The following is a 13,297-nucleotide window of genomic DNA, read 5'->3' on the forward strand; positions in this document are numbered from 1 at the left end:
TTATTATTCTTATTAATACTATCACAGCACAATAAAGGATTCCTGGAAATAATTTAAATTGTTTCTTATCATAGAAATATTTCAAACTATTTTCTTGCCAGTATTGTACATGTGTAAAATATCCCAGATATTTCACAAAAGTCAAATCGACCAGGTCAACTGTGAAGTATTGCCGCAAAGACGATTCTGTTAAATGAATCTTGTGTGAATAATTTATTCATACATAAATACATTTATGAATCAACAGGGGAGGAAGAAACAGGGACGTCTCGTACCAACCGTTTCTGTTTAATACAAACATTGTATCAGTTACACGATATAAATTACAAAAAAAAACTGTCCACAGACAGAAGCGGCATTTGAGCTTTTTCACTTTTTCCTTCTTTCTCACCTGGGTACATGTTCTCATTGATATGATGAGTTAACCCTCTAACGGGTAAGACCATCTGTAGGCGGCCTTTGCTTTTGAAGTTTCAGAGCCACATATGAAATTTGTTTGAGTTGATAATATGAAAAATGGGTTTTATCCCGAATTTCTTGACATTTTTATATAATAATAACAACATTCTGTCTGACCATGCGTTCAAAAGTTATCATTTTTCAAAATCTAGACTTCATGAAAATTCCGAAAAAAACGATTGCGCAAATATTCCCTTTATTATCTTTGAAGAAAAAGGACATCTAGAACAAAATGATTGAGCCCAATTTTTTTCTGTCAGTAATTTACATGATTTATTTCAATTCTGTAATATATTCTATCTGAATTGAAAAGATATCTGGGTAAAGCGCTAGACATAAAAAACGAAAAAGGGAAACTGTATTTTTTCTTAGCTGGCGCTCCCTCAGATAATTATTTTTGCATAAAAATCGACACTTGAGCTTCTTTTCGTTATATTTAATTTATTTATTTATTTCAATTTTTTATTTGACCTTTAAAGATCTCAATGAAATTTCATGAAAAAATAGCTCTAGTTAACAAAATATAACAAAAATCGTGAACTCAGTACGCTGGAGGTGATTTTTCATGTAAAATTGGTCGTTGAATCCGAAAATAAGGTCAGAAAAAAATTTAAGTAGAATAGTTTTTTAGACATACGCAAAATTTGAAATTTTGCTTAGAAAACAAAGTACAGGTACAGAAATGAAAATATCTCGAGCGACATGTCAAAAGGCCCAATGGGCACATGAGAGATTTTTTTTGCGTCTCTCTTGAGCTTATTACGGCGTCATGAATGCATCTCAACCGAATTTTCTGAAGGATTCGCTAGCCAACAACGCCAGCTAGCGTTGTGATAAACGTAAGAGAGGAGACGCAAAGAAAATGACTTATTTGCACATTGGACCTTTTGAAGTGTTGCTCGTCATAACTTTGGCAGCAGTGCATCAATTTCAAAGACTAACGCATTTTGTAAATTTTATTTTCTGTGGGCCTTAAAGATCGATGAAAAACAGAGAAATCAAGGGGTTAATGATAACAATCAGTTGAAAATTGTAGAAGTTATGCCCATTCCACTAAAACAGTAATGTTTGAGCTTTGAATATCATGCTCATGTCATTGGCTTGAAAGCATTGGTTTTACGATGTTGCCCGTTAGAGGGTTAAGGGTGGCATGCATGTATTGGTGACACGAATGATAATTACACGAATACAACAGAAGCCATCATTCTCACCTGGAGATTTATTTTCATTGACTACACCGACAGTATTTCTTTCTACCTACGGCATGGCACTACTATATTTCTCATGCTCGAGAAGACAAAGTCAATAGAGTGCAGACTGCAGAGTGGACGGAACGTTTATGTTATTACAAATATTTTAAAGGTGTTTTAAGTGATTGAACATAGTAAGAAAGGTCATAAAAACTGGAGCTAAGGTGCAAGTTATGCACTTAGCTGTGTATTTGCCGTGAATCTTTGTTACGTGTGCTTCAAATTAAATTTAAAAAACCTGCCATCAAGTGCAAGATATTGTGAAAATAAGCAAAAGCGATTGGTGTGATCATTTTTGTCGAGTAATTAACGTGTGAAAGAGAGACATAGCAAAATGTCGACCAGCGAGATTGAAGAATTCGTAAATGGAGCACTTATTTCGTGGGTGAGTTTGGATGTTGCCTAAATCTTTGTAAAAATATATATTTATATGAACTTGGAATTATTGATAGGTTTGTAAAATACTATAGTTTTGTTGTTAATACAACCGCTAAATAAAATCATTTAAAAAACAGAGTTTTTCAACCCGATCATGCCAACAGTGTTCGTAATAAATAACCATATATTTTCACTTTAAAGTGAAAACCAACATTGTAAAATATACTGCTAGGCAGTTAGTTGCTAGATACTGCGATAGTAAAATTCAATATCTGAGTTTGAGCTTGCACGGTAGGTAATTTCTTACTACATTCTGCAGTAACTGATCTTCGATATATGCTCGTGTTAGGTAGAGCGTAGACTGACTGTACCTGTCGTAAGCAAGTAAATTAAGTAATTCACACGAATTTGTGACAGGCAGCTGGAGATGCATTGGATTCTTAGGTGGGCTGTTTGTCCTTTACCAATCTTTGGAGCCATCCTGTTTAAACTATTTGATTGTCTATACTTATTAAAAATAACATTTAAAGATTTTGTGTCCGAAAGCGCTCTCTCAATATTTTTTCGATAAAGTGCACAACCACGCTAGAAAAAATTGACTTTGTCTGCACTCTGGGTCTAAAGAATAGTTTTATACATTTTTTTTACATTTATGCTGTAATCCAAAAGCTTTGATTTATTCCATTTATTGTTGTTATACCCCGGTTTATACGATTTTTTGCCATCATGCATTCTTTTTGCGGTGAAAATGTTAAATAATTATTATTAGATTTTGTATGAATCTCGCAATCAAGAGATAGTAATGTAATAAAAATCTTTTTTTTTATTCTAGATTGAGTCATGCCTTCCACGTCACGAAATCGACGGATATGTTTCTCTGTTGGATGGAACCATTCTACATGCGGTGTATCTTCAGATAGATCCCGAGCCACAATATCATCCAGTAAAGCTAAAGAATATAGAAGGGATATCGCTAGCGTCGAGTCGTGCACGAAACTTTGACGCTATTGTTCGAAATTTGCGCAACTTGTACGATGAAGAACTTGGCCAAACTATACTAACTTTACCGGACTGCGCAATTTTAGGCCAGTTTCCTGAATCACGTGCCGGGTTGGATCAGATGAAACTCATGATCACACTGCTCCTTGGTGCTGCAGTTCAATGTCCGAATAAAGAGATGTTTATCGCGCGCATAAAGGAGCTTGATCTAGATACACAACATGCAATTGTCGAAGTTATTAAACAAGTGACCGATAGTCAAACTTTGGTGCTGACACAGGAAGCATTAGATCAACTTCCATCGGAAACTATGTGCAAACATATTGTGCGACTAGCTAAAGAACGTGATCAATACCACAGTAAGTGGATGTCCTCGGTGGTGTCAGACACGGACACCATAAACAGCTCTAGCTCGAAAACGAGCTTGCACAATTCTTCATCGGCGGTCACAAGCTCAGCCAATACGCCTTCCACATGTTCGGAAAACAATCACCTAGCCGTGGAGCTAGCTGATTACAAATCAAAATTGAGGAAGCTGCGCCAAGAGCTGGAGGAAAAATCCGAAATGTTGATGGAAGTCAAAGAAGAGTTGGACCATAAAAGTACCCAATACGATAAATTGCTAGTAGAGAATCAGGATTGGTGCACGGAAGCCAGAAGAGCTGCTGCTTATCGTGACGAGGTCGATGTTTTGCGCGAACGAGGCGAACGAGCGGATCGTCTTGAGTTGGAAGTTCAGAAACTAAGAGAAAAGTTATCCGATGCTGAATTTTATCGATCTAGAGTGGAAGAGTTGCGAGAGGACAACCGCATGCTGCATGAAACCAAGTATGTTCCGAAATATAAAGTGTTTATGTAAACTTTTTCGCTAATCGTTATTATTTTACTTCACAGGGAAATGTTGGAAGAGCAGCTGATTCGTTCTCGAAAGCGAAGCGACCAGGTTATGGTTTTAGAAACAGAAATAATCAAATTCAAACAGATGCTCAATGATATGTCACTAGAGCGCGATGTAGATAAAAGCAAACTGCAGGAATTGTTGGAGGAAAACGTACAATTACAATTGGCAACGAAAAATTTAATGTCCGGTCCGGAGGCAGCCGTAAATCAAAACCATTCAGATACGGAAGAAGACGTACCTTCGAACGACAACAGTTTGTCTGATCAGTTAACCAGCAATGCACAGGTAAGGCTATGAATGTTAGATTATATTTTCAGTTCGAGTAATTTTGTGTTTTATCGTTTCAGTCACGTGCATTAAAATTGGAATTGGAAAACCGTCGTCTTCTAGCAGCCTTAGACAGTCTCAAAGAATCTTCCTTCCACGAATCATCCAATAAAATTTTGGAGCTGGAAAAGGATAAGAAAAAGTTATCTCTTCGTCTGGAACAAGTGCAAGAAAATTGTAATCGCCAAGTGCAACAGAATGCAGAACTGGAAAGTGTGTTCAAAAATGCTCTGGAAGAAAACAAAAAGCTGCAGGATGCTCTTGACGCTAAGCAGCATGTTTTGGACAAGCAAAGTAACGATCGGGAGCTTGACCGAATTCGTCAAATCGATTTGGAAAAACAAATCGAAAGCTTGACTAAAGATAAGCAACGAGTGCAGAATCTATGTGAAAGTATTCAGCGAAGATCTGCAGACTTAGAGCGATCCCTAGAGGTTAAAACGAAAGAAGTCCATCAACTGAACGAGCGATGTGCGGAACTTGGTTCACTTAAGAAAGAATTCTATGAGCTTAATGCAAAAGTGTCGTCGTTGGAGAAGGAAAATGTTGGACAAGCAAAGGATATTGTAAAATACAAAGAAATATTAGAACAAAAAGATGTCGAACTGGACGAACATGTCGGTAAACTGGAGCAAAGAGAAAAGGATATAGGACAATTGCTAAAACAGCTTGGCGAAAGCGATATCAGTGAAAAGAAGATACAGAATTTGGAGAAAACAAACCAAGAACTTCTTTCGCAAACAAAGATACAGGATTCAACCATAGCGGCCTTGCAAAAAGATTTATATAATGGAACTTTAGCGACCAAGAAGGTAAAGCAAAATTTGGAACGACTGGGATTATCCGATAGCGACATAGAAAAAACAGATATGAATGTCGAAGTGTTTGTAGAAAAGCTTTGCAAAAATCCAGAATCGTTTAAAACTGTGCGAGAAATTGTTCTTAACGCTGGTAAAGAGATTAGAAAGTCAGCGGATATATGTGTGCTCTGCCATAAACAGGAAATATACACAGTTGAAAAAGACATAGAATTCTCCAACTGCGATGAACCGGTTGTGCCGAACGAATTGGAACTCAAGTTAAACCAGTTGAAAGATGAAAATTTGACTCTGCAAGCAACAAATGAATCTCTTCAATCAGCAAACGAATCTCTTCAAGCTGAAAATGCCCGTCAAAAGGTGGAAGTAGCGACGTTGGGATCGCAGATCACCTCTTTAAATACTCAGCATATAGCATTGCAACTAGCTAATTCTCAATTGGCCGCAGAAAAGGATATGCTCGTGAAACAAGTTGAAGCAAAGAAGCAAGCTTACGAGTCCCTTCAGCACGATCAAGTTACTTTACAATGTCTACACGAGCAGCTAAGTAGCGAATACGATTCACTCAATGGCGAAAAAGAAATTCTGAAAAATTGTAATCGCGATCTTAAGACGGAAAACAGAGGACTCAAGGAACATGCTCTGGTTGTTGGAAAGCAAGTGGAGGACTACAAACTTGAACTAGCCTCTATGAAAGATAGCATGACAAATTTGGCGAACTTGAGAGCGGAACACTCAAAACTGAAAGATGATTTTCGCAGCTTGTTTACAACCAGTGAACGGTTGAAGCAAGAGTTTAAAAATCGCCAAGAGCAATATCGTGCTTGCAGAGCGGAAAATAGTCGACTTAAATTGCAGAACACTGAGCTAACTGGTGAATTGAGTAACAAGGGAGAACACATTACTAATCTTGAGATAGAATGTACCAAAATGTATCAAAAATGCGAGGTAAGTCATTTTTTCCAGCAGTTCCTAACTGCGATTGAGAACTTTGAGATTTATTTTTATATGCTTCTGTTTTAGATTCTTGGACAAACGATTTCGAGCTTGGATATAGATAGGCGTACGCTAATGGATCACGTGTCACAGCTCTTTGCCCAATATCATGAACTTCTGGGGCATTCTTTAGAAGACAAACAGCACTATCACGAAGAAGAAAAGAACTTTACTGATCGAGTGAATAATTTGCATCGCCAAAAAGAAAAGCTAGAGGAGAAAATTATGGAACATTACCGGAAATTGGATAGTTGTTCACCGAAGAAGTAAGTCGCGATCTTTTGATGACAAGATTAGCGAACTAACGTATTTGTTTTTATTTATTACAGGAAAGCATTCGGAATGAATTTTGTCAAAAAAGTACGAAAGGCAGGCACAGAACTCATGAATCGGGTTCCAAATCGTGTAAGAGACGAATAATTTATGATGCTGTTCGTTCCAATTTTCATCAAATTGTGCACAATTTTCAGAATCGTCGCTCTTGGGTCGATGAACCGCGTTTAACTCAGTCTCAATTTACACTTGGGTCAGAATCCGGTGGAAATGAGTCCGACAATAGTATAGAGGAACCTAATTCGGTAGCTTCAGACACGAATCTGCTACAAAGAAATTCAGTTTCGCGTCAAAGTTTACAACGGAAACCCAATAATGAAGCTTTAAATACAAGTTTGCTAAGAGGTGGCATTAGAAGTAGTTTACAGGCCTCTCGTAGAGACGAGGCAACACAGGCACACAGAAATAGTTTTCCAGGGTGAATAAACATTATCAATAATATTATCACAAAAAATGAATTTCGATCATTTTAGTTTTGACTCTGGGAACGATGCTTTAAACCTTGGAACAGCTGGAACACGAAGAACAGTATATTTGATGGATGAAAAGGCTTCGAGTGCTGCCAATTCCGAATCTACTGCTTCTACTGACGCAGCTGCCGGTGCATCTGGTTCTCCTCCACCATCATCAATAACTATTACTCCTTCGACAATAAATTCAACAAACCCAGCCGGTAACAACCAAAATACTTCTAGTGCAACCACTTCTAGCACCGGTACAAATACAACTACAGGAAATAATGAGGCATTTCTTTTGCTCAATCGAGTTTCTACAACGACAACACTTAAAACTACTGAATCAACTACCGCTCCACAAACAATGGTAGTAAATCTGAATCCTTCAGGGAACTCTCCCTCAACAAACACTGGCACTGCAGGGTCAGTAACAGACGACGTTAATGCAAAAGACACTGCCAACAAAAAATCAAAAAACGACGCAAAAAATAGAGAAAGTACCATTTGGTATGAATATGGGTGTGTATGAGAATAAAGCTAATACCTTAAATAGATAAGGTATTTCGACGAAATATTAAGTTAGTAACAGTATGCATTTTATCGCAACACTAAAGCAACGCAACGAGCAACGATAGACAGAGCATTTGAAGTTTTTCTATTAGTAACTTCCATGCAGTAACAGACAGAATTATACATGAGATTTGGAATTTGAAACAATCCTACAGGAAAGCATGACTTTAAATAGCCTTGGAACTTATTATTAGTATAATATAATAGCGCTTTAGAGTGTTTCAGTACTTTTTACTTTCGCACAATAAAGCTAGGTGCATAGTGATTAGGGCCGCGAACTTAAACAACGATTTTTAATGAGAAAAAAATTCTTGTAGTTTCTGAATCTGCTTCGTTACCAACTACAGGATTGTAAGATTAGCATTTGTAAAGTTGTAAAAAACTGTATTTATTAGGACTTCCGCGTATCTCATTTTTATATAGCCGCTATGTTCCATGATAGTATCGTAGCTTGAATTATGCATAAATGTGATAGATTAATCTACTGTTTATTATAATTATAACTCTTTTGTATTAGTATTGTTTTAAAATATTTTGTAATAAACTTAAACTTTCTCAGACAAATATTAATGATAATCTAAATCGTAAATTTTCATATTCAAAATAAAATTCACCCAGTGAAATAACATATTTTCTGCAAAATTAAATTTAACAAGTGTTTAATTGTTCTTAGCAAACCATCACATTTATATACACGGAGCTAAAAGTTGCCTGTAACTAGAGAACAAATTTTGACGCATAACTATGAGTTTTAAGAAAGTAAAAACATCAATTCATTATAGGTACTTTCGCTACGCTAATGCTAACACCAACATTAAATCATAGCACTTAGAGATATTTGTTACCTCCAAACATTTTTGCATTCTACTGTCCCTGGACAGTCTAGTGTAGTCTGACCAGACGTCCCGGATTTGGATGGCTTGTCCCGGATTACTAAGCGTCCCGCATTGATTAGTTTTTTATCGAAACAGTTTCTAAAGATGAAACATAGGAAATTATGTTACATTGCATGAAAAAACCTACTGCTGGCACCGCTCGTCAGCGTCGCTGGTGACTGTTCTCTTCATCTTCACCAGGGAATCAAAATATCCTTGTTCATACGTAGACAGAAACAAACCGACAAAAACGAAGATCGACAAACCAGTTATTCTCTGCCTATAAAACTAACATACGTAGCAACCAGAATGTGTCACGATAACAAAATATTGGGACAAATGAATATCCATTCACACCAGCAAGCAGGACAACTTTCGATGAGAATGTTGCAGATTGCAAGAAAAATCCTCACATCGCGGTTATCTTGACTGTTGAACCAAACCATCAAAAGATCACCGCAGAGCAGATTTCTGCAATTTAATACATGCAAATTTACTAAATCAATTGTTTTTCATGAAAACCATGCTACAAAACTGTTATTTTGTAGAACTGCAAACCATAAAACCTAAATTTTAATATTGCGGTTATCTCGTGAGCGCGTTATCATCGCCGCTGCAGGCGGATTTTTCATAACCGTCGCAATATATTTTGATACAACAGCGTTTGTTGTTGGTGATGCAGGTATACAATAAAATATGTCTTTGTCGCCATTTGGCTGGTTAAAGACAATACTTTATCAGCAACTTGAACTAAAGGGACAAACAGCAAAAACCTTAAGGAAAAAAATTGGTTTGCTTTCACTTAAAGTCTGGTGTACAAACGTTACCAACGTTACCTTGGTAACTACTAAACACTGCCACTGCCGACACAGTGTGACATGATTAGGATTGCTTTTGTTGCGTACAATACGTATTGCATACAGTAGTGTGTCTTTTTCGCAGGCAACAACATAGTAGTCACGAAACATCTGTATCCACGATAAACATCTACGATAACTTGTCTTTGTCCTAACTTCCATGCAATAGTGACAAACTTTCACCATACATTGTCGCAACATTTTGAAGTAGGGACAATATCCTTGTCTCTTGTGCTTTCGTGACTTTTGATTCCCTGACCTTCAGCTTTCGCCTCATTATCCACCCCAGTATTTCAATATTGGATGAACCCGGGGACAATTTGGGCATTCAGCTCTTTTGAGATGAACTGGTGAGGAATTCTTATCCGTCACAATTTACAAAACACTGGTTTTCACACGAATGCCAATGAAACAGATCCCTTGCCAAGTCATGACCTTTTATCACGAACCCATCCCCAAAACCAATCTCGAATCTGCTACAAACCCTACCGCGAGCCAGAGCATGAAGAATTTAACCTCTGGGTTTGGCTGAAATCGGCCTTATCTGGAGCTTTTTCATCATCGAGTCAGCCACATGCAACGCGTTTCGTCACCACCCGACCGCACAGCCCACGAGACCGGATTCTAGCCTTTGTTTATTGTGCTTCTGTTGGGCTCCCCACTTACTCGGTAACACTTGTAGCAATTCCGAAACGGATTCGTCGTACAGTACAGCAGCGGTCAGTGTTCAGTTTTTTCGCCAAAGCACAATCCGTGATGCTGAGATCAACCTTGACTTTCCGAATGAGCCTCAACCGCAGTTGACGATCAAGAGTTCAACTCCAACGTCCGGCCTGCGCCTTGCGGACAGCCCTGAGAGTTTCCTTGCATCCGTCAATTACTCATACCATCACAGCTCTTTTAGGATAATCCGTCAGCCTCGTCAGCTCCTGAGCCGACACTGATGGATTCTGCAGGTGACCGCACACAATTACTTTCAGAACCACGTTACCTTTAAACTGGGAAAGAAATATATCGAGCAGAACTATGTATACATAAAACAACGCTACCAAAAGCTAGCATCCAGGGCAACTGGGAGCGCCGCTATCGCGGAAATAAAGTGCGCTATTTCTAAATGATAATGATCCCATCTTTACTACCGAACCGATTTAGCAAATAAGCCATTCAATATCCCGCATTCACCCAAAAATAAAAAATCTGGTCACTTTAATCTAGTGGTCTACTCTCTGATATTGAAAAAGTCAAAGTGGCGGCATTTGAACCGGAACGGTTTTGGTCGGGATGCGGAGTCGAAGTGAATACTAAAAGAGAATTTGAGAATAATTTTTGATTTATAAGGATACCATTCAGGCCGGAAGTTTGAATAATATAATAAAAAGTAAAGCTTTTAAAATTCCCTGGGCTCTTGCCATAATATTACTTAACTGCAGCCAGGTCCCAGGGCTGGCTTGTATCTGCATACAAATGAAAGATGCACACTATCCAGGTAATCAACAAGCATGTAAGTTACCTTGAGTAATACTTAAAAACTACTTTTTTTTTTTTGTGGGGTGTTGAGTTGGAGCTGCTTGGCAGCTTGATTTTCAAGGCTCAACCCAAAAGAATAATAAATTTTAGCTTCTATCTTGCAACAGTACTTCCAGACGGACTAGCCTATGTCGGCCGGTTGAACACTGGTTGGCCAGTACTGTCTTTAGATAGGTTTTCAAAATAAAACAAATTGACTGTAGTGTGATGTAGTTGTTCATGGTGGCTGAATATGAGTCTGAAAACGAGTCAGATGAGTAGGTATGTCGCGTCGAACGTTTCTCCTTTCTTAACTAAGAAACAAGTCGGGAAGCAAATTTGAATTTAGTAATGCTTTATCGATTTTAAGATACTTTATAGGATTTTAGAATTTCTAAATCTTGTCTTTTTGAGTCTTTAGAGGTAATGTCACCCACTAGAATAATGTTTTACTAACATCATGCGCATATTTCCATCAACAGTGTACATACTTGATATGTGCATAATGGCAATATATGCATTACGTTGACGTGAATCTAAACTTTGTTCGCTTAATACTTCTGAAAACTACTGAAAAGAAAACTCAATTGATTGTCAAATGTATTAATGAATTTTTGAGTTACTGTCGACCAATCTAACACCCGCTTCTAGGAAAGTTTTCATTTAGTATGCAACTATGTTATGTTTTTCGCTGAAGAAATAATAATAAACTTAGTAATATTTAATCCTATTAGAAAACATTATAATTTTGAATATCACTGGTTCGTTACCTTTCTCTTGCCTTTTTCTTTGTTAGCTTTACCTGGATTCTCTGTAGCCCGTCACATCACCTGAATCAGTTATTGGTCCATATCATTGTTGTTATCATGTTGTTCCAGATTCTTTTCTTGTTCAGGTCGTGTTAGTTTGTCGACATTTACTTGGTCTTCCAGCGAAAACAAACTGAAAGAAGAAAAAAAAGACGAAAACCCCTTGGGCAACTGCCCTGGATAGATTAGAATTCGCGATTCGGGCAAGCCAAGTCAAAGGTAATATCTTTGTGATTAACCTTACCAAAAGCCCTGAATCAATAGAAAAAAGGTATATGTATATAAATTAAGATTCGTAAATCGAATCTTCAAACGTCTTGCTACTATTTTGAACGTTCTGCCAAATAAATTGATTCAAAAATACTTTTGGTAGGCTTCACCACATTTGGCATCACTAGTGTGCATCTTTCATTTGTGTAAAGATACAGACCAGCCCTGGGACCTGGTTGCAGTTAAGCAATCCTCAAGGTTATGCCATGCCCAGGGCTGAGTAATACTTAAAAACTACTTTGGCGTAATATACCGCTGCTTAACTATTACTTCTCTTATAGTGCTGTGCTGACAATGCTTATTTGCAGCTGATTTTTTTTTTTGTTGGAAGGTTAGACCACTGCGACCATTATATTGATCTAATGTGATAATGCAGCTGATTGGCCTTGCCAGCGTTGCTGATATTGTTCAGGGTTTTGCGTGAGAAAAAAAGAAAGGGAAGTCTTTTTGCTTTTGTCAACACTCACGCGTTGACAGTTCGGCACGAGATTTCCTGTAAGCGCGAGCAGCCTACGAAATCTCTTTCACTGTTGGCATCGCCAATTGCTCACAAGAATTTGAATAGAATTTTGGATACCAATGCACAACAGCCAAGAAGCTAATAACGGGTGGCAACTAAAATCTTGGATTTTTTTCGTGATCCCTATGCTCAGCAACAGCGAGCTCAGAGAGTAATGAGTGCATGTACGTGTTAGGTCTCTCTCTCCTTTCTGCCAGTATTTTTTGTTTTATTTATACTTGCTAAGTTTGCTTAAAATAGCGTCAAGTATTGTACACTTCGTTGTACTGATTAGTTAAAAGCCCTACACCACGTCAAGGTTCAGTTTTATCGTAGGGAAATTTAACTTGGTAGATGTTGTACAGTTAAATAGACAAAATCGGTGCACTAAGAGCAGACCGCCCTGGTCGGTCAAACAAGATATTGTGATTTTAAAATAGATTTCCTTAATTTTGTTCTATTTCTCCTATAAGTTTACGAGGGAAAAGCAAAGCGTTTTACTGGTTTTATTCATATAGGGTAGATGCTCCAGTAGTTGTGGTAGTACCTATAGTGGTGGAAACTCGAATTATTCCGTTATTCTTGCACTTTTTAGTACAAGTTTGATAGGTATCGAACTACCAGTACCAGTATTATCGGTAAGCACCAAACTTGCACAAAAATCTGCAAAAATAACGGAATAATTCGAGTTTCCACCACTATAGGTACTGCCACAACTACTGGAGCATCTACCCTATGGCATATTGATGCAGAGCTGCCATAAATACAGATGTGTGTGCATGCAGATGGTTTTGTGGTATTTACAGACCCCATAGTGGTCCTTAGCCTCTTATCCAGTAACTCCTACCCCTACCTTATCGTGGTACCAGCCGGAATACGACCAACCTTAGCGGAGATCGGGTAACCAACCCCGGTGGAAACTAAGGTCGTATACAAACAGGGCACTGCAAGATGGCAGCCCCATCACGAGACTCGGTAGCGTAGGGCTTGGTACG

The 13,297-nt window shown here is 38.0% G+C and overlaps 1 protein-coding gene across 1 annotated transcript; it reads left to right on the plus strand.

Moving 5' to 3' along the window:
- The first annotated feature begins 1,738 nt into the window (after positions 1-1,738).
- LOC128739295 (girdin) lies at positions 1,739-8,039 on the plus strand. The gene is made up of 8 exons (XM_053834774.1): positions 1,739-2,094; positions 2,920-3,914; positions 3,981-4,272; positions 4,335-6,080; positions 6,156-6,394; positions 6,458-6,533; positions 6,599-6,879; positions 6,935-8,039. The coding sequence occupies exons 1-8, from the start codon at positions 2,044-2,046 to the stop codon at positions 7,443-7,445; spliced, it is 4,191 nt and encodes a 1,396-aa protein (XP_053690749.1). The 5' UTR covers positions 1,739-2,043; the 3' UTR covers positions 7,446-8,039.
- Positions 8,040-13,297: the final 5,258 nt, after the last annotated feature.

Source organism: Sabethes cyaneus, chromosome 3, assembly GCF_943734655.1.
Source record: "Sabethes cyaneus chromosome 3, idSabCyanKW18_F2, whole genome shotgun sequence".
Taxonomy (NCBI): Eukaryota; Metazoa; Arthropoda; class Insecta; order Diptera; family Culicidae; genus Sabethes; species Sabethes cyaneus.